The sequence below is a fragment of the Bolinopsis microptera genome, chromosome 9, assembly GCF_026151205.1.
Source record: "Bolinopsis microptera isolate Bmic1 chromosome 9, MBARI_Bmic_1.0, whole genome shotgun sequence".
NCBI lineage: Eukaryota > Metazoa > Ctenophora > Tentaculata > Lobata > Bolinopsidae > Bolinopsis > Bolinopsis microptera.
In genome coordinates, this window is record NC_087080.1 from 10,752,027 (window position 1) to 10,777,196 (window position 25,170).

The 25,170-nt window shown below is 39.2% G+C and overlaps 3 protein-coding genes across 4 annotated transcripts; 2 read left to right on the forward strand and 1 right to left on the reverse strand.

The window, feature by feature from the left end:
• Nucleotides 1-7: 7 nt before the first annotated feature.
• Nucleotides 8-24,705, reverse strand: LOC134821344 (PIH1 domain-containing protein 2-like). Its single transcript, XM_063832086.1, has 2 exons — nucleotides 24,680-24,705; nucleotides 8-1,036 (listed from the first exon to the last, which is right to left on the reverse strand). The coding sequence occupies exon 2, from the start codon at nucleotides 1,020-1,022 to the stop codon at nucleotides 90-92; it is 933 nt and encodes a 310-aa protein (XP_063688156.1). The 5' UTR covers nucleotides 1,023-1,036; nucleotides 24,680-24,705; the 3' UTR covers nucleotides 8-89.
• On the forward strand, nucleotides 4,293-5,951 carry LOC134820485 (protein FAM47E-like). Its single transcript, XM_063830882.1, has one exon. The coding sequence runs from the start codon at nucleotides 4,316-4,318 to the stop codon at nucleotides 5,663-5,665; it is 1,350 nt and encodes a 449-aa protein (XP_063686952.1). The 5' UTR covers nucleotides 4,293-4,315; the 3' UTR covers nucleotides 5,666-5,951.
• On the forward strand, nucleotides 6,094-15,963 carry LOC134820986 (deleted in lung and esophageal cancer protein 1-like). 2 transcript variants are annotated; one of them, XM_063831650.1, is made up of 24 exons: nucleotides 6,094-6,193; nucleotides 6,327-6,467; nucleotides 6,696-6,834; nucleotides 7,064-7,209; nucleotides 7,632-7,728; nucleotides 8,013-8,101; nucleotides 8,227-8,355; nucleotides 8,495-8,591; nucleotides 8,793-8,963; nucleotides 9,204-9,311; nucleotides 9,536-9,681; nucleotides 9,853-9,967; nucleotides 10,083-10,203; nucleotides 10,334-10,508; nucleotides 10,637-10,934; nucleotides 11,045-11,163; nucleotides 11,471-11,653; nucleotides 11,799-11,941; nucleotides 12,072-12,225; nucleotides 12,343-13,906; nucleotides 14,124-14,239; nucleotides 14,481-14,712; nucleotides 14,835-14,957; nucleotides 15,074-15,963. In XM_063831650.1, the coding sequence occupies exons 1-24, from the start codon at nucleotides 6,104-6,106 to the stop codon at nucleotides 15,151-15,153; spliced, it is 4,776 nt and encodes a 1,591-aa protein (XP_063687720.1). In that variant the 5' UTR covers nucleotides 6,094-6,103; the 3' UTR covers nucleotides 15,154-15,963. The 2 variants fall into 2 exon arrangements, with proteins under 2 accessions (XP_063687720.1, XP_063687721.1); XM_063831651.1 differs by having other exon boundaries at nucleotides 8,022-8,101.
• Nucleotides 24,706-25,170: the final 465 nt, after the last annotated feature.

Genomic DNA, 25,170 nt, shown 5'->3' on the forward strand with positions numbered 1-25,170 from the left:
GCTGATGAATACTAATTGGTTGACTGAAACATGATAAATGCATAGAAAATAGTTAATAAATTCAGTATCTCAATAAATTGAACACAGCATCAAGACTCTTTCAGGTCAATTGTTATAGTGAGTCGTTTTGTTTTGCTGAACTTAGCTCTGATGCTCTCCTCAATAATCCTTTCAAACTGTGGAATTTTGCAACGAGTTACTGAGAAAGAATCAGTTGTCAGAACAATATCATCATCAACTATTTCTAGATCAATGTCATTAAGAGAATCAATAAAATCAATATGAGCTTTCAGCTTGATGCAATGCCTAGGCTCTGAGAGGATTTCGGTTGAAAATTTGATTTCTTTGAGGTTTGAAGAATTCAGCTCACTGATAAGATTTGTCTTATTTTGCTTTGTGTCACTTGTTATCTTGAAGTCCTTGTCAAAGTTCATATCATCTTCATCTTTAATATCATCAAATGGTAGTTTAACCTCAGTGGGTTCAGATTTGCTTGATGCCTTGGTATGATTTCGGTCAGTCGGTGATCTTGTAAAGGCAGAATTCACTTTTAAAGGATTTCCCACCAGTTTTTGTGAAAACCCACAATTGTAAGACATATTATATTTCTTTGTGTCATTGTAAAAATCAATCGCTAGTTTTATAAGCATTTTTTGCAGTGATTTATCAGAACCAACTTCATCTAATACTTTAGGATTGATGCCCAAATATTCGATGATGCTTTCTTTTCCGTTAACAACTTCTTCATAACATTCACCGCCATGAACAGAAATTGGATCATCATCGCTTTTCGGCGCAGGTACAGGAGGAAATCCACAAACATTGATAAACACCTTCTTCGAGTCCTTCTTACTCATGCCATGAATAGAAAATCTAAATTCTGCTACTTTCATTTCTGATTTTCCTTCCTCCAAGGTTTTCTTAATAAATTGCTGATACTCATCAGGATTGCTCTCGTGCATATCATCTAGCAATTTCATAATCTTTTCAGCTTCTTTCAGCATGTGATCCGGTGCCGCCATGACAAATGTGAGAGCTAAAGAATGAAACCTTAAAGAAATAATTAGTCAGAAAGTAATTGATCAAGATATCATGAGAACGGTAAAATTGTTTATCAATTATTCATTGTTCATACATTAATGAAAAATAATTGAGCAAATGATTATGAACCTATGTAATATACACTACAGTTTAAAATGACAATGAAGAGAAGACAAGTGAGACATTTGTTATTCCAAATGATAAGGACAGAAGAGGCAGTAAATTTCTCGTTGGTCTGGAACAAGGCCAAGGTTTCAAAACTTGTAAAGTGGTCTGGGGTCCCTGGCTTGTGACTGGAGTGTGCAACATGCAGTCAGTGAAACAAGAAATTGTTCAATGAAACATTTTACAGAATCAACAAATGTAACAATTCATTTAAATATAATGTCCACATGGTGTACACATTTTTGTCCTTGGCTGCTAATTAGATTGTGGAAGGACAGGCAACTACAAAGCAAGGAATGTGGTGGCCTGAAAGCTTTTGCACACACTAAAACGCTATTTCAGATGAGATTTTGTAGAACACATTTGGACCAAATATGAACATTTGCTGGCGGAGATAAAGGGTTTTGTTTAGGGCTGTTACTATGGATTGCATTCTTGTTGTGACATAATGGAAATTCTGCACTAATTGCTTTAATTCATGTTGTGTAATTCGAGGATATAAAATGGAAAATGCAACTTGAAAGTAAACATTCTGTAGTAAAGATTATGGCCTTTGTGTTGATGGTTATCATAAGCTACAGATATATTAAACTTATATATTGTGTTAATTTCAGGGTGTTCCATCTCCTGTAGCTGTGACCGAAAATCAATCAGGCTTATAAATCAATATTCTAATGTCTAAAAAATTTCACGATTGGAAATAAATATACGTAGAGGTAGAGGCTGTAATCTGTATTATATGGCTCAAAAACTTAAAGGAGAACATATATTGTATATAATATAAATTTATTTAATGAATTGATAAAATGTACTTTGTGTATAATACAACAAAAGTTAAAACCAACAATGCAATGAATATTTGCTAAAAATGTAATATATCAGAAAACAAAAAAATTTGTTGCAAATATTAACAAGACTGTCGTTGTAAGTTTATAATTGGTTTTGTCAACGGTCTCTAATATTTGGAACAAAAATTATGTACGATCACGAGTATCAACCGCTGATAAGACCGTTAATAAAAACTTAACGGGTGATACTCGTAAAATATCTGTTCCAACTCGGCGCGCGTCGGCCCTGTAGGTTGTAAACCTACAAATAAAAACACGTTAATAAGACCCATTAATAAAACCGATAACGATTCCATTAACTTGGTGCGCGACTTGATAGATTTTAAACTTACAAAAAAATCCAAATTGCAAAACAATTTTTTTGGCTCAAAATATAATTTTAGAAACATGGTTTTTAATTTTTTTAAATAAATTAATTTTAATTTTGTATCGAAAAATTTAAATAAATAGATATAAAAACAATTACACCAGAAGAATAAAAATAATACATAATATATGATATATATAAATTTAGTAAATCATTTTATTTTTCATTAAATAGAAATTTTAAAATATCTTTAAAATTTGGGATTTTGGCGCACATTTTATGTTTTAGTTATGCAGTGCTTTAGTACTATTTCGTGGGCAATTGTTTTTATATATTTTGTTATTATTACTTATATAAATGCATTTAATACAACTGTAGCTAAAAATTATTTTAAAATGAAACTAAAATTGTAGCCGCGCCGCGCATATTTATACTGTACTATGAAAATCGAGCGCTGAAGCAATTATTGTCATATTTTCACAAGAATACCTTTCGAGTTTTTAGTGCAATTGGTACATTCCAGCACTCCTTTTGCCTGCTTTTGCTTCCATTTGACCATCGTCTCAATGTGTTAGACTGTCGGGACAGTCATTGTTGGCAGCATGCGTTAGGATCCACGGGTCCGTATTGCCCGATTTAAGTTATACAAAAGTCAGTGGATGGCCAGCGGAAGCTAGCGGCCGCCTAACGGAGATGCACTAAAATGCAGCATTTATACCTAGCGGATGGCTAGCGGAGTATAGCGGACACCGGCGCAAACTAGCGGAGAATAGTACTAGCTTCATTAACACATCCGATAGTTTCCGCTAGCTATCCGATATTGCTGCTAGGTCCGCTAGTTTTTCTGTAACTTAAATCTGCAAAATCGGCTATATACGGACCCGTGAGGAGTACCTTTTTAAAACGAATTCTATGAGAGTAGTCAAGAAGCTTAAGTTTTGATGCTATTGTGCTCCTGATTTTGGTAGATCTTTATATAACATTTCTGACTGATTTCTTTTCTATATTTTTCACTATAACTTGAGGGCACCTCAATGAAACAATAAAGGCGGGGGGGGGGGGGGGCAAATCGTCGTTTGAATGTGGGATTATTTTGAAAAACTTATCTCCAGTACTTAACTGCGCGTTTTGCTCTAGAAACACACTTTTTTAGAGATTTAACCGGCATATCCTCTAAAATCATCTTATTTTTTCAATTTTAGGGAGCCAACATGGGGGCGCTTTTTCAGTGGGGGCGCCAACAGGCAACATTACGCCACTGTCTGTTAGTTTGATTTTGAAGGGACAGGTAACTAACGGCAAGGAATGTGCGTGCCTGAAAGCTTTAGCACACACTGAAACGCTATTTCAGTTAGTCTTTAGCAGACATTATGGGTTCTGTTTATATTTGTTACTATGGGTTGCAGTCTTGTTGTGACAGAAAGTCTACACTATAGTATACTCAAGTTTATATTGTATAGTTTGAGGATATAAAATGCAACTTCACGATGGATATTGGTGAGCTGGTGAAAAATTATGGCCTTTGTATCAATGGTTATAATAAGCTATAAATATCCTAAACTTTATAGTGCTAATTAAACCTGAGTTTGAGTATTTTGAAGACTTCCACTAAAATATGTTATGAATAATGAATATAGATATTTTCTTGCATGAAAAGTGGTTAACAATGCTCTAGTTGGAAGAATGTGTGAACAAGTCAGTAAAACAAATTTATCAGTAAACTGATCATTCAATTGATGCACTTCGACCATGTGCACACATGAGTAGAGAAGTGGATCAAATGTTTTGTTAAGGTTAGGGTTTTAAAAGTTTCGTTACCAACCCTTGCTCAGGTTCATAATCAGTCATCAATTTTAAAAGGATGTCACGAAATTGTGTATATTTTGAATATATGATTATCAATTCCCTTCCTTTATAAATCTGATATTTACTTCAGTTATTATGAACTTCAGGTATGGCTGAACAAAAATATGAACTATGGACCATCCCATCAAAGAACAAGCTTCCCAAGCACTATCCATGGTATTCTGAGAGACTGAGGCAGAAGTATTTGTCAACCAAACCATCTGGTGCATTGCTGTCAAGTAATTGGGTCTTTGTAAAGGATGGTGGTGATGATTACAGGACTGGTATCCCTCGAGAGACAATGTCTGCTCAACCCTATTTGACAAAGAAAGATGGCTCACGCCATCCAGCAATGGCACCAAGAAATTTACCTCCTCTCAATCAAAACAGGGAGCCCTCTGCAAGAATCAGCAAAAGCTTAGACAAGCAGACAATTGCATTTTCCAAGAAAGTTCCTCGAAAAGAAGCACAAATGCAGTACATTGATGTTATTGAGGAGGGTCTGACTGGTCATCCCCTTGCAGTGTTTCCACATTATGAAGATGCTGTTGCACCTGAACTTTTTGAGGAAATCGTGGAAGCTCTAGATCCTGAGGTTCGTCAAGATAGTTCCAGTGATTTGTCTGAGTCAACTGAAAATGATTCACCAAGAGATGATGCTGTTTCCGAAGCAGAGGAATCAAAAGTGTCACAGGAATCACCAGTGCCAAACCAATTAGACTCCGAAAGCAAAACGAGTGTTGTCAATGAAAATTCTCTGCCTATTAGCTCTTTTAGATGGTACCCATCAGAGGAACCTTTTGATGATAACAATTCTTCTCCAGGAGTCCAAGAGCGAGGCTCAGGGCACACCAAGATTCAAAGTGTCACCAAAGACTTTTGTGACTGGGTAAGAGAACTTGGAGGGGATCCAAATGATGCTCATATCAATAATATTGAAGAGAGTACTATCTTCAGTTTGTTTGCAAGTGGATATGAAACAAAACCAGCCCTCTCTGTCCCTATACATGTTGTTCAACTCTCTGATGTTCCTTTGGAGCTCCGCAATGGAGCAATGGTATCACCTGATTTACCAAGTCTCCTCCAATATGGAATTAAGAATTTGACAATCAGACGAGGCGACACCCCTAGCAGTCACAAGGGAATTGTTTCCCGGAATCACTGGATAAGACATCAATACGGTGCCTGGTATTTACCAGTTGACTTGTGGAGACACAAAAATACTCCAACTGGTTTAAGTGATCCTCAGGAGGACACCATGAAAACTGTCTCTGAAGCAAAACTGAAAAGCAGAGAGCTAGACTCTACCCTGGCAACGATGCATGGTGCAATGTCTTTCAGAGAGTATGTTGATAGAAAAAACAGACGGCGACCAGATTTTCTTCACTGTGTTGATCCTCTAGAGAAAGAGGAGATAAACATTAACAGTGCTAAATCAGCGCGTGGCGGATCATCATAGTAAAAGTTTGCTTTAAATTTGATTCCAATTAAAATGTGCTGGAGCTGTACAAGCTGTGATTTTAAGAATGAAGATTGAGATAGATACAATTAAAGATAAAGTTTGATGAATGATGATTTTGCATCAAACTCTGCTTTTGGTATTTTGCTGTGCTGTTGATGAACTGTAAAAACTCCGACAGTTATGCCGCTGTGCTGCTGCTGCTGCATGCATATCATACTTATACTTTTGTGTTTATATGATAATTTGAGATTATAGAAGTACGACATTATTGAGATTTTTTAGAGTTGATGTGTTTAACTGTATCAACAAGTAGCGATATCAAATTGTATGAAGATCAAATAATTTAGCATAAATTGCAATCATATAATTTCATACTTCGTCTGTATAGTAGATTATATCATATCATATACATCATTCTTTTTACATAGTCACGTGATGGATCATGCACTCGTCCATCAGCGACCAGATGATTGTTCTAGAGAACCCGTCATGCGGCCTGCCCGCCCATCATCACCAAGAAACCAAGTTAGATCCTTACGAATATTTTGATTATTTAATGTTATAGGATTTAACCATAAGTGCTGCATTCCTGGATGTTTATAGCGTTTCTATCTGTCAATATCTCAAACAGCTCAGTCGATAAAATAACCTATTTCAGGACGTGTCATATGTGTTATCAAGTGTATTCGGGGATCTGTACTCCCAAGATGTGCTTCAAGACGACACTATCATTAATTTAGAGACAAGTAGGACCCACGACCCAGACTTTCATGACTACTATGTTCAACTTCTTAACGAGGTATTACCTTTAACATATAAACCATATCAAACCATATCAAACCATATTCTAAGTTATCGTTATATTAAATTATCTTATCAGTGGTGATCGATTGTCGATTTTTCGAACCATGTTTCTATCTTGGGACAAATCAGGCAATCTTTCTACTGGAGAATTACAAAGATTTTATCCATTCACTAATAGTGAATCACTCCACATCAAATAGTTTCAACATTATTCTAAATTTAGATAAGAACTGAGAGAACGGAGAGACTTGCAGCGCTGAAGACAGTAGAGGAGCACATGGTTAGCGCTTTTAACTTGGCGTCAGAGCAAAACATGGTGCTTCAGAGTGAAGAGTCTCAGAATAATTTGGGGATCCCCGAACGTGAGTCTGAGTAATCGGGGATAATATGGATGGGTCCCAATCTCCATCCCAATCGCCGTCGACCATCAATATTCTTTCTGTTAATGGGGTTAATGTATTCTTCTTTTCAATAACCACGGTGCAGTTATTGGCCACCACCATTGCTACATGATCAGATTTGTTAAAATTATCCATAATTAACAATCTTAAAAGTTGGTGATTAGTAAAAACAACCTCCAAGTCTCCCCAGGTCACGTGGGTATCTCCAGTTATCTTGACGAGGAAATGTTAGCAAAGTACAACCTTCTGACTCCGGGATCCTACCTCCGACCCTCCCCACCCTCTCTTAACCCTCCCTCTGTTCCTGAACTTCCCAACTTCATGAAAAATACCGAGGTCAGTGTGTCACACAGGGTAAAGAGTTTAAAGTGGTTTTTAATGTTACAATATCTAAGTTTCCTGCCTGAATTTACTAACACTGATTTGATATTGTGATTGTCACTGCGGCACTACACCCATGACATAGTAATATGGTTCGCGAGACATGATGTATTGATTATTGAGTATTGAGCCAGGCCATGTACATATGATATCGGTCGCATAGATAATAAGATAATGTTCGATTAGCCGGAGCTATCGTTAGCCATTACCGAAACTTGAAGTTATGTATAAGAGCTCTAGTAGACTATACATTTTCAGTTGAATATGTTTTATAAAGAGCCTTCTTATCCTTGTTTGATCTCCTGATAGTAACGCTTAGAATCCCATTAATTTTACACTTGCATTTCCAATGCAGATCCAATATAACCCGTACCCAGGTAATGGAGGAACACGAGAGAGCACGTATGATACCCATAAACAGAGACACGGCTCTTTTAGCTCCAGCTAAAATTAAACGTTCAACTTTGTCTGCAGGCTAGTAAAGTTCCATCAAATTAGTGTTTTGGTATGTTATTTGTAAATTGTGTAATGAAGTGTTGACTGTGAAATGTTCTAAAATTCTATTCTGCTCTTGTTTGCAAACAAGTGTAATTCTAACAGTTTCGAGAACTTGTTCTGGAAGAATGACTCTTCTGACTTTTTATTGTTTTTGTTCAATTTTTGGAATACCTACTGTCATGTTGGGAATGCTTTCTGTTTTGGTGTACTCTTTGTTCCGGAATGCCAAATATTTTGGAATTCTAACGTCTTATAAACAGGTTCTGCAGGTTATATTAAAGTACAGGCTCCAACAAGGAATGCCTGGAGAGATAGTATGCATCCTGATGTTCGAATCGAGGAACAAAAGGTAAACAATAATTTTAAATATTTGCAAAAAATGAGCTCCTGTTCTGCTGATTCGTAATATTACTACATAGTATGTATTGTCTTGTCACTAGTGTGAGACCAGTTACGGTAACTAATTACTTCCAGGGACTTGAGAAACTGCAAGCAAAGAGTCATTTCTTGAAGACGAAAAGATTCGGAAAAGATGAGACGGAAGAACAAATCTTCTGCACCGTACCATCTAAGATACATTTCGAAAACTACAAGATTGGCGAGGTAATATTATCAGCTTATCAGTTATGAGTAATTACACTTTTAGTACTTCCATTTTGAGAAGCCTGGGACTGATTTGTCTTTTACGGCTGTTATTGGGCAAAAATATGAAATTTAGTTTAAATGAAATATTTTTTCGCAGAATTATGAACAGAAACTGAAGATAAAGAATGTCAGTAATTCTAGTAGACAACTAAAAGTGTTGCCACCCAGAACGAAGTATTTTACTATTAGCAAAAGTAAGTTATATTAAGCAAAAGTAAGTTAAGTTGAACTTTGCTCTTAAAATTTTAAACTGCATTCGATCGGAAATCATTTCATGTATGAGGTGACACAGGTATCGACTAAAAACTACACTTTTCTATTTCTAAACCTACACTATTATATTTCTATGACTCACTAGTCACTACTCAGTCCAGTAAACTACCAGTAAACTTCAGGTGCTGACCCTTCACAAGGTGCTATAGCTCCGGGACTCTCAGTAGAGTACACGGTCACATTCCTGCCCGGGAGTCTGGGACTCCACCTAGACGAGTTACAGATCATACCACAGGGTGGTGCTCTGACTAATGTACCGCTAGTTGGAGAGCGGCCCCCACCCAAACTGTCACGTGAGTATCATGTGGTTATCTGTTATCTTCCGCTTAGTTCTGTTGTTTATTATCATAATATACTAGCTGTATTATACTGTCAGTTTAGACTGTCAGTTTGTTTACTTCATTTTTTGTGACATTGGTTGTTGGGGACGAAATGAGTGGAGACTCTCGTTTCGTCCCCAATAATCAATTACGATATACCCACTCACGAGAGCGAAAAAATATACTTTTTTTGTGATAATCAAAACCTCACAGTACCTGACATACTGGATTGTGGTTATTGTCTTGTTAACGGCACTTTAAAGACACAGTTTAGATGTAAAAACTCCGGAGGACACGGAATCTTCCAACTCTACCCTCACGGTGCGAAATATTTGTTATTGTCACGTGATTTGTGTTAGTCCGACTTCCGTTCTATCTAACTTCACTGCAATAGTCTATGTATGTACTAAGGAATATGCTGCCTTGGCAACAGCCAATTAGTAAAAAACAATTATATAATTTGTCTCAACACAGTGTATGTAAGTAGTTTATGATATGAGTGAATACACAGCTAATGTTCAAATACTTAAATTCATCTCTCTCAGGCACTATTTCGGATCCGTTCCTGTTCAATGACCTACTTCCACCCAAGTTCACTTTTGAAAGTAACGGTTTTACAGTGACACCCACTTCCTTTGCTCTGGATACTGGAGATGAAGTTGTTATTGATGTAGAGTTTCGGCCGGGTGAGGTGTGTAGTAAGATGATTTCAGAAATTGTGGGTGAAAAATATCAGATACATTAATATTAGAAAGAAAAATGAATTCATGAAAATAATAAATTTGAATATGAAAGAGTCAATTATGAGAAATTTGTTTATTTAAAGAGGAAAATATAAGATAGTAAAAAACCTTGGATTTAGGTTGCACGCAGTACAACAAAGTTCACTCTGACAGTGGACAATTGTACACAACATGACTACTCGCTTACTGCCGAGTCTCAATCTTGTAGAGTTCAAACCATTGCTGTCAGCGGAGGTTAGATATTGTTTCTTTATTTAGTTACTGACAAGAAACTGGACTGTTCAAGTAAATTGTTTGAGTTTTGGACCCAGGTCTGAGAAACAAGGTGATACAAAATTGACATTAACAGGTGAAAGTACAGTGGATTATGACATTAGAAATGAGGAATCTGTCGAGCCTGTCACCATCAACTTTGAGGATCAAAATCCTGGCACCACAGAGGAGAAAATATTTATTCTAAGAAATTGCGTGTAAGTAATAAACATGGATGGAACCATTTTCTGTTTATTCATGTTCAAGTTAACTCTTTAATGAATTTCATTGGACTATTTAGCTTGATAAGTCGTATCATTCCTATCTAAATTATTAGTATTTTTTCAGGAACGTTCCTCTTCATTTCAACTGGGAGGTCTGTAAAATATTGACGGAGGAAGAGAAAGGTGAATCTGTCCTGCTGAGTGCTGATCCTCAAGCTCCTTTCCAAATATCTCCTGCCATTGGAATACTTGATCCAGCCGCTGAAGCTACCTTCTCCATCACATGCAATCCTCAAAATGTTCGTGCACCACTTAACACTAATTATTATAAATGTGTCAACACATATAGTTAGGATTGATATATCAAGCATTTTTTGATTAACTGTTCGAATATATACATTGTTCGGACAACTCTCACTTTTTTTAGGCAGGAAAATACGAAAACATGGCACGCCTCTGGGTTGACGACATACCAGCAATGTTGCCATCTGGCATCGTTCTAGAACGATTTGACGCCTTGCACATCACCCTGACTCACCTGACTCAGCCACACCAGATAAAACTAGATCCTCCAGCTCTGGTAATTCCTGGTGAAAATGTTGTGGGTAACATGGTGTCCAAAACTGTCAAGATTGTTAATGAGAGTTTGAGTGATACGAATGTGAGATGGTCATGGCCGGAAGGAGATCTCAAAGTGTGTGTTCACCCTGAATCTCTTACTGTCGGTATGTTGATTTATTAGCCAATTCAGTTGATTATAAGAACTATTTGCTTGTTACCGTTCCCTTAGTCCTAATTAAGCGTATAATGTAACTGATGATTACTATTCTTTCAGGAGCGGGATCAAGTCGAACCGTACAGATTGATGTTGAGAGCCTATCAGCGGGTGATAAGGAGATACATCTTACTTGTTCATTGGAAAATGTTGACAAGCCTCTGAAACTCTTCCTCAAGGTATTATCAAATCTTGTTTACGACCTTTCCATACCACATGTTTTCTATTGCTAGTTTTTGTATATTTTAGGTATCAAAGTACCCCTATTTTCGCGCAATATTGGACGCGCGCGGTCTTATCTCCATGGTAACAAGCGCGCACCAAACTTTGTAACTAAATTTAAATTTCTCACAATTTTTAATATAACCGCTACAGCCTACAACTTACAAGCCGAAATAAATACGGCAGTTACCAGCCATGTAAACTAATAAGCAAAGATAACTGAAGCCACGGCCCACGAAGTTATAAAACTCCTTTTCATCCCAGGCCAAATTCCGTGGACCACGGGTGACGATTTCCGGAGATAGAGAGGATCCGGCTATAGACTTCGGCTTCATTCACTTCAGAGAGAACTGTTCAGTACAGCGACAGTTTGAGATAATCAATCATGACGGAGTTCATGCGAAATGGAGTTTGGCTGAAGTTGATCATTGCGTCGACAAAGATTATGTAAGACTTTTAACTGATTCTGATCTATTGTCATAGTTTAAGAATTTTCAGGTTTTATATTTAATGAATGGAATTGAAATGATTCCTACTATTCATAGTTATGTTCAAGTTTGTTGTTCCGATTGAATATCTGTGTATTTTTCAGGGTCAGTCCGAGTTCCAGTTTTCAGAGACCGGGGGTGAGATTGGACCCTACGAAGTTAGAGCTCTTCATGTTATCTTCCGACCTCATCTACCAAGATCCCTTAAGTCTTTCATTGAATGTACCGTAGAAAACGGGACCGGAAAGTGAGTTTTAGTTCGGTATTCTATTGGCTTCCATCGTCTCCTGAAGACGGATATTTTTGATAAATTGAGATTAGTTTTGTCATACTTTGCGGATTGTTTTAATGTACTTATTGGCCAACTATTTTTTCAGCAAACTGAGGGTGGTAGGAGAAATTCAAGAGCCAAATGTGGTACTAAAACAATCTTCTATCGACCTTGGTGTGATTTATATGGGTGTGCCAGTCAAGAGCCAAATTGTTTTTGAGAGCTTGAACTTTGCAGATTCGTCCTTTACTGTAGCAAGTGTAAGTTTTGTGATACTGTTTATCATCCCAAACCTTTCTGACTGATTCAGCTCTTGTTTGACTTTATTATTATGCATATAAAATTTCGAAATATAGATTAATTTTAAACATTTTCAGGCTGAAGGAAGAGATAAACAGTTTGGGCACATCGAATTCGATAAGATGAGTAGCTCGATATACGCAGGGGGCACCCACACTATCCCCTTCAAATTCACGGGCCGAGAAGCAGCTAAAATTGAAGACTTTACTGTGGTATTCAACATGGACGGCGGGAAAGTTCTAGCTCTAGGAATCAAGGCAGAAGTTCGGGGTCTGCACATCGTACACGAGACCCCTGATGTTGACCAGATAGCACCAGAAACAGGAGCTGAGCAGCTTGAAGCACCCATCTTGGACTTCGGCACTACCGAAATACTGACACCAACATCCAGAGTCCTGAAGATAATCAACAAGTCCCACATTTCAACCAGCTTCAATCTCCGAGTGATTCATTTCGATGGGGCAGGATCTGTGCCACCACCCCTCTCTGCTAGAGGCATGACAAACTTGTCTGAACGAACGTTCAGGTCCGCTTCAAACCTACTGACCAGGAGCAATGCTCTACTGGATCCCAAGTCTAAGAGCAGGAAGCAAAACGATCAGGAATACTGGAAAGGACAACTGAAAGACAACAAAGGAGCGTGTTTCATTGCCAGCCCTGCTTCTGGATACCTTCCTGGTAATGGAGTTACCATAGTAACAATACACGCTAACTGTGATATGTGGGGTCAGTACAGTGACGTTTTAGTATCTCAAGTCGGAGATATGGAAGCTGTCGAGATACCGATCAAGCTAAACGCGATTAACTCACCCCTGTACTACAAGCTCTCCAACAACAATAAACCTACGGTCAGATTTGGAAGCTACCCGCTCAACGAGCAGCCAGTGTCTCGCACGGTCCATATTAGCAACCAAGGTCCGGTAAATATCAGACTTGATTGGGAAACCTTTAATATTGTCCCAGAGGATGATACACTAATAGATTTGAACTTCCATATCGGAGATGCTTTCCCAGACAAGTCCGGAGATAAAGAAGAAGTGGAAGAGGACGGTGATTTGATACGTTTGAAAGTGGTGCCCCACGAAGGGGAACGCTCTACCGGCCCCTTCAGTTTCTCTCCGGACCAATGTGTTATCCCTGCTAGGGGCAGCTCCAAGGTTACACTGCTATTTGACCCTAAATACGGAATTGGGAAATGTGACGGAAATTATCACTCATTCGCTTTGGCTTATCAGAGTCTAAAGGGGAACAAAAACTCAGGTCTCTGCACCAGATCACAAGGCGAGCAGGTTCCTCCTCTGAAGATCATGATGACAGGCAAAGTCGAGGTACCAGAAGTGGTGGTAACAGCTGAGGAGCATGGATTCACGTTCAAGCTCATGGCTGGAATCATCAACTCCAGGGTTAGGGAGCACACCAAGATTCACAAGATGTCACTCTTAAACGGCAGTAAGTTGCACCTCCTGTTTAAGATTTCAGCATCCCTGCCGTTCACCCTGCTGGATGATAAAGTAGAGTACACTCTGACACCCAGACAGAAGATAAAACTTGATCACGGTCTTGTGCTCTCTGAAAAACTTCTCTCGTCCCTTCTTGGCTCTTCTAAACAATCGTTCCGTTTGGAGTTCAATAAATCAGAGGGTACGTATAGCTATTAAGATATAATGTAAGTTGCGCTTTTGACATTGTTTGAGATCGGTTGAAAACTGTATTTATCTAAAAATTGATTTATAACTTAGTGTTGAAAAGATTTCGTGAGTTGAAAGTTGGAACATAGTGCTGGTGGAAACAGTTACTAAGGAAATATCAGTTGTATTTTGGTTTTTGGTATGTTATTACCAGAATAATTCGATTGCAGGTGGTTTTGTAGAGTCAGAGGAAGGAAGGGTTGAGGTAAATGTCGAGGAACAATTACTTCACAAAACGCACGAGGTTAATCTTTCCGATGGATCTGTTGAGACTATCGTTCAACAGGTTTGTGCAATTAAATGAGATCCCGGGATTTTGGTTAATATTAGTTAAATTGCAAAATTACGAATTGATGGAGTAACAACAAATTAAATTGTTTATTATCTGTACAGCTGTTCGCCTTGTCTCTATGAAACCAGAAACACAGAACTTATTCTAATCTGTGTGATCACGTGACCTAATCTGTGTGATCACGTGACCTAATCTGTGTGATCACCTGACTTAATCTGTGTGACCACGTGACCAGGTACCAGAGAAACGTTACCACCTCCACTCACACCTCCTCCTCAACTACAACAACGGACACCAGCAGAATATCCCAGTTCACTGCAGGATCGTGCTGCCCACTTTCTACATCTCCCCAGGAACTGTACAGTTTGGGACATGTCTTGTTGGACAGACCTCCCACCTGACTGTCAGATTGATTAATCCCAGTAATTCTCCTCTGAGGTGGACATCAGTGTACTCTGGTGATACCGGTAAGTTTGATTTTCTTATTGTTTCGTTTTTTCACTCCAGAAAATAAACTCGACAAATTCGGTTAATATTTCCCCTTTTTCTTTGTTCTCCGCATTCCCAGCTGACTTACTGTTTTGTTCAGCTGAAGGAGACTTTGTGATCAGCCCTTCCTCCGGAGAGTTTACCAGAGCAGACAGTGTGCTCCTCAATCTGACTTTCACAGCCAAATCCTGCAAACCCTCACGGGGAACTTACACATTTACCGGTGAGCACTTTATCTAAATCGACAACTTTCCTAAAAAAGTTTTTGGAGAAATCCTCAATTTCTGATGCACTCATATTCCTTAGATATTCAATTTGACGAAGTTAATGTTTTGTCAGGTACCCCAGGAAACAGAACTCTACACTTATCCCTTGAAGGTGTCGGGTCACATGATGAGCGTATGCAACGTCTTCTGTAGCCATAACAACCATAGTCCTTGTGATCAACTGTAAAAACGTCAGCTTTCTAATCTTCTCTTGGCTACCAATCTTCTTTGTTCTCAATAAACTATTCGACAAATTTTAGGACTTGAAAGAGTAATCATAAATCATAAATGACAATTTCCGCTCCTACTAAATCGCTCACCCAAATTTTAAGAAAATTCTTTTGAAAAGGTCCTTTGGGGTATGAAATTGATCCAAATCGGTGTATTTTTGGACGCTGATTCCGAATCACCCCCATGACGTAGGGTAAAAATGCTTCCCTGGAGAGTTATGGGCAAAAAACCGTTTTGGTCACGTGACAGGCTAGTAAAACATGAATTCGATTGTTTAGGGCTCGTATTAGGGTTACGGTTGAGATAAGGGTTATGGATAACTTCGGGGTTATGGTTAGGGTTAGGGTTGGGATTAGGGTTTATGTAAAACCGTTCTGTACGGCTGCAAAACCATAAAAACCAAAGTCACGTGAAATTTTTGGGTGAGCGAATTTATCGTAAGAGCCGACAATTTCACCTCTTTAGAGGATGTAAATCAATACCTCCGAAAGACTGTAGCAGCTTTAGTTAAAAAAACATGCACACACTTTGTACTAGCCCATAGCAATTCTACTACTGTCTACTTGCACTATTATTTATAGTAACGAAAACAAATTAAAATATGTTCAATGTTATTTAAAACTCACAACTGAACAGTGTAATATTAATAAACTATTTAAAGGAGAATCATTTTATCATTTCTTGATCTTGATTCTCCTAATTTGTTTACCAAATTTTTACTTGAAATTTAAAGTTTCTTCATTTTTTATTTTCAAGTTCAAAGATTGGAATTTGAACTTATAACAAAAAAGTAGCAGATTTTCCAACTGCAGACATTGCATTTACCTAGCTTGATAGTCTATTACTTACTGGTATGGGCGGCGCTAAGCCTGTCATTCGGCCGCCAAATCTTTATTCTATTATAAACATAAATATAATAGCCTGGGGTCCCCAGGTTGCAGGTATAATAAAGCGGTCCCCAGGTATAAAGCGCCGCCCAGTAAGTAAGTGTAAAATAATTAATCATCATGATCATCTCTTTTTGCACTAATTGAGAAATCAGAAAAGCAAGCAACAAATTAATAAGCTCAAAGCTAGGCAAGCTTTATTTTACTTGGGGACCTCAGGCTATCATGTTCATAAACATAATAGAATATACTCTAGTAGCAGAGCATAGTTGAGTGTGCACTTCGATGTACACGATTTCTGACAACACAGGGTTGTTTGTTAGGTCATTCTAAACCAGAATCGTTTAGGTGGACAATTTCTTTCGCTAGAGACAACCCTACAGGGCAAATTTTCTAAATTACCCTCAGTCGCGTATACGGGATTTTTGTATTTCGGCTCCTGAAGGTCATGGAGACTTTATTTTTGGCGTAAAATTACCGCAGTGGCCACATTTATATACAACTTATTAATCAATGTATGGTCTAAAATTGTTTGTTCCCGAGATATCTGCAAAAAACTAATTTAAGCTCAGGCGTAGGCACAAATTTCATCAAATTCGTATCTCAGCTTCTGAAGGTCTTAGCGACTCAAACTTTGGCTTAAAATGACCACAATGCACATGTTTATATTGACACTATAAAGGTCATAAAGGTCCAAAATGCTTGCTTTTGGAAAAAACCCAGAAAAACTGATTTTCACTGAGGCGAGTGAAAAAAATCTACTCTAGAAGCTAATTGAAATCGAGTATGCAGTTTGGTGTCTACAACTTTTCTAAAAACCAGGTCCTTTGTAAGGTCATTCTGGATCAGAATTGATAAGGTACGCAATTTCTATCAGTAGTTCCAACCCTAGGGGGAAAATTTCTAAATTACCCTCAGGCGCAAATATATGACTTTTGTATCTCGGCTTCAGAACGTTGTAGGGGCCTCTTTTTTAGCTCAAACTAACTGCAAAAGCCACATTTACATACTAGCAACAAAGCAACATAGGGTTTATAGTGCTTAGCTTTGGAGATATTCATTAAAAACTGTTTTAACTTTCGTGCATCCTAAAATAGTAACATCAAACATGTAATTAATTTTGGTATCCTGGGCTAAAACAGTCTTACAGACACTTTACTTGCAGCACAGCAAAATTTTCAGCATGAACACATTCAGATAAAATTTATGGAGCAACACAATTCAGTTTCAGAAGCTCCTTCCAGCTATCTTATCTTATTCCCAAATGTATACATCTAACCGTCTCTCTGGCTACTTCAAACTATTTCAATACCCAAATTTATACATGAACATCTAACTATCTCGTTATAGCTACCACAAGTTGGGCTCTCTCCAGTACTGTTTGACTATTATGGCTAATCAACTTGAATCCCACCTCATGAAGTAGAATCTACTTCTAGCTACCTTTAATTCTGCTACCTCCATGCCATGCCTATATCTACCTAGCTACCACCAGCACGTTATAATTTTAGCTCTTTCTAGCAACCTCTGAATGCTACCTCCTGATCTATACAGGTACCACCAGTGGGCAGAAACCACTAATTCCAGCTCTTTTGACCTACTTCGGCTACATTTATTTAGCTACTAATGCAAGGCCCCCTGGCCCCTCCAACCTCTGCTCTTTCTAGCAAACTTAACTTAAGCTACCTCTTGCCTTTTATAGTACCGCCAGCAACAATTTATTCTGGCTCTTTCCGGCTGCCTCAGCTGCATTCAACAATTCCCAGCTCATTGAGGAAGAGGAAACCTGCTATTTCTAGCAACCTCTGAATGCTACTTCCTGCTCTATCTAGCTTCCACCAACACCCACTAATTATTGTTCAGCTACCACCAGCACCTGCAAATTCTAGTCCTATCCTGCAAACTCAGACTACATTATGCTATATAATACAGAAAGCACAAGCACCCTCAAATTCTAGCTGGAGCCTGCAGAGGTAGCATGAATTAGGTAAAAACAGATAGAATTTGAGAGTGCTCAACCAACTGAATATGGATGGATGTAGCCCGAAGTAGCTAGAAGAAGCTAAAATTTGTGGGTACCGTTTGCTAGTGTTAGCTGGATAGAGCAGAAAGTAGTCTGAGGTTGCTTAATAGGGCTAGAATTTGCAGGTGCTGGCGATAGCTGAACAGAGTAGGAGTAAATCTTAGGTTGCTGGATAGGGCTAGAATTTGCAGGTGCTAGTGGTAACATTTAAACAACAATTATTGGGTGTTGGTGGAAGCTAGATAGAGCAGGAAATAGTATTCAGAGATTGCTAGAAGGAGCTAGAGTGGAGGTAGCAGGATTGAAGGAAACTAGAAGTAGATTCTACTGCATGAGGTTGGATTGGAGTTGATAAGCCATAATAGCCAAACAGTACTGGAGAGAGCCCAACTTATGTTAAGACCGGGATCCCGGCTTAATCCCGATCCCTAATCCCGGTCCCAGTCTTAATCCCGGTCCTGGCACTTTTTCCCAGTCCCAGTCCCGGCCAAACAAGCGGTCCCGGTCGAGCCTTAAAAGCAACCAGGGAGATGGTCAGATGTATAAATTTGGGTATTGAAATAGTTTGAAGTAGCCAGAGAGACGGTTAGATGTATACATTTGGGGATAAGATAAGATAGCTGGAAGGAGCTTCTGAAACTGAATTGTGTTGCTCCATAAATTTTATCTGAATGTGTTCATGCTGAAAATTTTGCTGTGCTGCAAGTAAAGTGTCTGTAAGACTGTTTTAGCCCAGGATACCAAAATTAATTACATGTTTGATGTTACTATTTTAGGATGCACGAAAGTTAAAACAGTTTTTAATGAATATCTCCAAAGCTAAGCACTATAAACCCTATGTAGCTTTGTTGCTAGTATGTAAATGTGGCTTTTGCAGTTAGTTTGAGCTAAAAGAGAGGCCCCTACAACGTTCTGAAGCCGAGATACAAAAGTCATATATTTGCGCCTGAGGGTAATTTAGAAATTTCCCCCCTAGGGTTGGAACTACTGATAGAAATTGCGTACCTTATCAATTCTGATCCAGAATGACCTTACAGAGGACCTGGTTTTTAGAAAAGTTGTAGACACCAAACTGCATACTCGATTTCAATTAGCTTCTAGAGTAGATTTTTTTCACTCGCCTCAGTGAAAATCAGTTTTTCTGGTTTTTTTCCAAAAGCAAGCATTTTGGACCTTTATGACCTTTATAGTGTCAATATAAACATGTGCATTGCGGTCATTTTAAGCCAAAGTTTGAGTCGCTAAGACCTTCAGAAGCTGAGATACGAATTTGATGAAATTTGTGCCTACGCCTGAGCTTAAATTAGTTTTTTGCAGATATCTCGGGAACAAACAATTTTAGACCATACATTGATTAATAAGTTGTATATAAATGTGGCCACTGCGGTAATTTTACGCCAAAAATAAAGTCTCCATGACCTTCAGGAGCCGAAATACAAAAATCCCGTATACGCGACTGAGGGTAATTTAGAAAATTTGCCCTGTAGGGTTGTCTCTAGCGAAAGAAATTGTCCACCTAAACGATTCTGGTTTAGAATGACCTAACAAACAACCCTGTGTTGTCAGAAATCGTGTACATCGAAGTGCACACTCAACTATGCCCTGCTACTAGAGTAATAGAGATTCGGCGGAATGACAGGCTGAGTACGGCCCAGACCCCAGTAAGCTTTATTTGATTGAATATATGTCACAACCGTTAATTGCATGATCAATCATTCCTATAAGCGCGAGCGATTATATTTTTACTCTTAGCGGTTTAGTTGTAAGTTTATAACATACCAGGACGCGCGCCGAGTACAGTTGGACCCGTCGACGGTCCCTAATATTTGGAACAAATATTTTACGAGTACCACCCGTTTGCTCTCACCAAAGCCCTCTCGCTTGCAGTAGCGCGCGTGAAACAAGCGCAGTAAGCGTATACACATAACACATGGCTATGTGAATCACCCGTTAACGGTTTAGCCTTGATTCACGATCTGTCAATCCTTCGTAGCTCGGCGAGGCCCAATTATGGTGCACCTCGCCGATCTACCGAGATCTATCTTGCGAGAAGAATTATCTGATGTGCGGCCCAGTTAGTAGTGCATCGCGCTACAAACTTAGCCCAGCTAATTTATTTAATCGATATTGTTGCTAAGCTAAAATGAAAAAGCTTGATTGACGATGTCAATTCTTTGTAGCTCGGCAAAGCCCAGTAGCTTGCTCTAACCAGAGCCCTCTCGCTTGCAGTAGCGCGCGACCGCCGGAGGTTGACATACGTTGCATGCCACTTTTCGCGCGCGAAGCGCGCGCCGCCGAAGGCGGAAAAAGGGGCATACCATGAAGGGAATCGGACTTTTTGGAGGGACGCATATTTTGCGTCCCTATTATCCAATTTGACCAAATATGGGAGTAATTGACTGAGATGGTGCGCGCGCGCCACCAAAACAGTTAAATGTTATCTCTGATATTGGGATACGAAACATGTATCAAGCCGGAGGCGGCAAAGAGGGCTCTATCCATGGCCACAACTGGCACCACAAATCGTGGTGCCAGATTTCCTCCCATATTTCTGATGCCGCGCGGGACGTGTCAGTCATTTTTAGTCATGTCCGTGGATTGTGATTGTAATAGCGGAAAACAATATTTTCTCATTGGATTTGATTTTTGTAGAGAGCTAATATACTTTCTTTGTTCACGCACTCCATTTAACAAATTTGAAATTTTGCTTGTTCCTTTGTTTGTTGCAATCATTCGGTTGATCATTCGGCGGATGCTCCAAAGGGCCGGGACATATTTTAATGTTAAATTCTCAATAACCAGCAGACTTGTTACCAGTTACCTTGCTAGTGCTACTCTTTTGTCGTTTGCAATTGGACTTTAGATTAATTTTCTCATGACAATATACACATAATATAGCAATGGCCAATTGGCTGACTATAAGGTCATGGCCTGAACAAACAATTTTTTTAAATAGTCAAGTGATGCTAAAGCAGAGCACAAATGTGTAATAAGTTAATAGATTAAAAACTGATTCATGTGATGCATTACGCAGAGCACAGATAAAAATACTGATTCAATGATTAAAATTATAGCTGTGAGTGTCAATAAATTAAAAGGAACGATGTACACGTGATCTGAAATACCAATATCTCAATATCAAAAGGATAGTGTCTAGAAACATTCATAGTCCATGGTGGCAGGTATCAAGTTAAACGAAGTTACACTGACTGGCAATGTATACGATTGCCGTCTCCCTCTCTCACCCCTGACCGCTATCAGGGTGCTCCTGAGGATTGAGAATCTAATCCTGGTGCGCATGTAACACATAATAGCCGCATAGTCTTCTCCTCTCTTCTGGGATAGTTTTTCAGCGAGTCTCTTGTGGTATCTTGTGGCTTGTTGACCCCATCCGCCATTTGTTGAGTATATAAGTGGAGTAAAGGTGCCTTTTTCCACCTGGATGATTCTGTTGTTGTACTTTTTCATTTTCCTCATTTCATGAGCTTTATAGATCTGTTCCATATCTTTTTTGTCATATGTGGGTGAGTTGGGGTGGGTAACACAGACATCAAAGAATGTTCGTTCAAATGTGCTCCAGAGACCTCGTGAGGATACATCAGGTGCAGCTCTATCAGCATTGGTACCAACAATTTCTTCATTATCAAGGGGTATCAATGCTGGCTCAGTCACTACATCTCTGCATACTTCACGCTGCAGCTCTGCATTTAGATCGCGGATGTTGTTGTGTCTCATAGAAACATAGCCACCTTTCTTGCATATAAGTGTGTGATTCACATTATTTCTCTCTCCACAAGCACAGTGAAATGGGGTGTTAGGGATCTCCCAACCATAACGCAAGTACAGAGCATCACGGAACTCAATCTTGTTCAGGGAGTAGCCAAATCTCTTCAATGGAAGTGCAGTAAGCCAACATCCTGAACCTTTCTCTTTGATGAACTGGAGAGATCGCTTTAGGTTGGGATCTCTTACACTGTCCTCTATTGATTTGCTAACCGTAAATAAGTGTTTCTCCTTGATTGCCTTGAGACTTTTTATAGTGTCATTTTGAATTGACATGTTGTAATGTTCAAGGGTGTTTTGCTGGTTGATAATCAGGTCTGTGAGGTCTTTTGTGATGGTGACTGAGGCTGTGAATTCTCTATTGCAGTTTTCAACTGGGTTGGAGATACCTAGGCCACCATGTCTGACTGGCAATGCAAATATGGAGCGGTCCAAGTCTGATACGTTCTTACCCAAGATTGCTGGAATAAAATCTGTTCTGATGCAATCCTCCAATGGTTGAAACAAGTGACTTATACCCGGGATGGTCCTCTGAATGAACGTCCACCGGTGACAAATTCCCTTAGTATATGCAGTCAAAGCAGCTTGGGGCTCCTCAATAGCAATTGATGACAACAGCTTGATGTCCTGACACCATTTATGGACTTTATCTGAGACATATTTGTTCTTAAAAGCTTCGCTGCCAATTGCTGCACCCAAATGGCGTTCTCCTTCAGACTCGATTTTAATACCAGTGCCTGAGAATACTTTCTGCGCAAGATCTAGGTCCTCGCTATTCTTCACAATCAGGACGGTCTTACTGGCTTTTGGGTAATATCCATACTTTGGTCCTTGCTCCAACAGCGTATCCCACCATATCTTAATACCTTTAATCTTTCCACCAGCACTACTGTCGTCAGCATACCAAGACTGTTTGCAAACACTGGGCTTGGAGGCTGTGGCTAGGTCATCTACTAGAGGCTTGATCCCTAACGCATAGAATGCCATTGCTGCTACATCTCCCTGAGTTGAACCTTCCTCAGACTTAAGTTGGTAGTGGTCCTCGGTAGTATTAATGATCAGGTCTGCTGGCTTTTGGTAGTGGTTCTTTAGATACTGATAGAGCGGAGGACAGATCTCATGAACATTGTGAAGGGCTGCTTCTCTATTAAGACGATTGAACGCATTATCAGCGTCAACCTGTAGTATTGCTTCAGTGTCACTGTCTTCCCAGATCTGTCTCATTGCATGAATGGAAGCCTCTATTCCTGATTTGAGCCCTGCACAGGTCTGCAGTGGGCCAGCAGCATATTGTATATCAGTTTTGAAAGACATTATAACTGCTTTTCCAATGATTCTGCGCAATATCTCGCCGATTCCAATTGGTCTTACACCAGGTTTCCCGTTCTTATCCTGGCCTTTATCAAGAGGGATTAATCTGCATGCAGTGAACTCTTTCAGACAGCTATGATGGATATCTTCTCTACAAAGGCGCCTTGCAACAATTGCTATAGACTCAGCAAGTGTCACCGATGCTTTGCCAAATGATTTGCTGCAGATGATATGCTTCCACAAATCTGAGTCCGTTAGTGTTGGGCCGCCTGATCCATCCAAATATAAACAAGCCCTCTTGACAGTCTCTGCGTCAATCCTCTCAAATATCACTTCCTGAGGTGGAGGAGTACTGTGAGGGTGCAGAACAACTGGATCTGCTTTAACAGCTGGAGGGTGTTTCTCCCCAAGGACCTGTTTAATGTTTGCTGTTAGGCTGTGAACTCCTAAGGTGTCATTGGAACTGTCAACATATTTGGTGGCTTGTTTAACTTTCCCAAGAAGCATTAGTCGGCAGAAACTCTTCTTCCTGGATTCCTCGCTGATTTTTTGTTGCTGCACCAAGGCTTTCTGAATACTCCTGCACTCCATCATTAGATCGTCAAGTTCTCCATTTTTCCATTTAACCAAACGCTTGGTTAGATATGTTACATGGTCTCTTGCTTTTGACTTGCTTGACGGTTTTTGCAACATGATTGGCAAGAAGATATGAACCAGTGCGAACGATAGCCTTTCCCACTTGGTAGCATCTGCAAATAAGAGGATGAGCCGAGTCAGTTCTTTTATAAAGTCGCTACCTGATTTACCTCTGGGAACTAGGAAAAGATTCTTTCTCCATGTCACCATCTCTTGATAAACAGCTTGGACTTTCTCAGCTATCAACTCTTCACCAACCATTGAGCCCCAATTAATTTTGTTTGCTTTCACTGCTTGACAAGTATCACAAAACCATATCTCTTCATTATCCATCTCAGCGTACTCGGTTTCACTGATAAACAAACAAGGTGCATGGAACCATTCTTCACAGCCATCACAACCCAATGCCTTATCCGAATCCCCCACAACACTCCTACACACGGGACAGTTATAACAGATATCATTTTCCTCATCAGGAGCATCAATGATCTGCTGGTTCTCTACATTATCCCTACATTTCTGACAAACCCACCGTTCACTGTCCACTGGTGCAGACTTGCCAAGACATTTAGGATGGAAAAATGTCTTACAGGAATCACATTGAATGCTACAAGGTTCTGATATAAGATCTTTGGGACAGATTCCACATAACAGAGAAACAACAGGTGTAACATAAGCAATACCTTCAGAAGACAGGTGTTGAGATGTCTCCGGATCACAGGTGTCTGGTAGCTGTACACTCTCTGTTTCTGCTGTCTTGTCTTCACCGCTGTTTGTTATCATCGTAGCGGACTTTCCATTGTCATACCTCAAATTATTTGTTATATAGTAGTGTTGAAAGTATTAAAATTTAAAGTATTGAAATTTAATTTTCTCATTGGATTAGATTTTTGTAGGGAGCTAATATACCTTCTTTGATCATGCACTCCATTTAACAAATTTTGCTTGTTTCTTTGTCTGTTGCAATCATTCGGTTGATCATTCGGCGGATGATTCAAAGGGCCGGGACATATTTTAATGTTTAATTCTCAATAACCAGCAGACTTGTTACCAGTTACCTTACTACACTTTTGTCATTTGCAATTGGACTTTAGATTTATTTTCTCATTGGATTAGATTTTTGTAGGGAGCTAATATACCTTCTTTGATCATTCACTCCATTTAACAAATTTTGCTTGTTTCTTTGTCTGTTGCAATCATTCGGTTGATCATTCGGCGGATGATTCAAAGGGCCGGGACAAATTTTAACGTTAAATTCTCAATAACCAGCAGACTTGTTACCAGTTACCTTGCTACACT

Coding starts and splice junctions, on each gene's coding strand:
- LOC134821344 (XM_063832086.1), bottom strand. CDS start 1,022: ATGGCGGCACCGGATCACATGCTGAAAGAAGCTGAAAAGATTATGAAA.
- LOC134820485 (XM_063830882.1), top strand. CDS start 4,316: ATGGCTGAACAAAAATATGAACTATGGACCATCCCATCAAAGAACAAG.
- LOC134820986 (XM_063831650.1), top strand. CDS start 6,104: ATGGATCATGCACTCGTCCATCAGCGACCAGATGATTGTTCTAGAGAA. Junction 8,592..8,792: donor GTATTTTACTATTAGCAAAA/GTAAGTTATATT, acceptor AGTAAACTTCAG/GTGCTGACCCTTCACAAGGT. Junction 12,226..12,342: donor CGTCCTTTACTGTAGCAAGT/GTAAGTTTTGTG, acceptor AAACATTTTCAG/GCTGAAGGAAGAGATAAACA.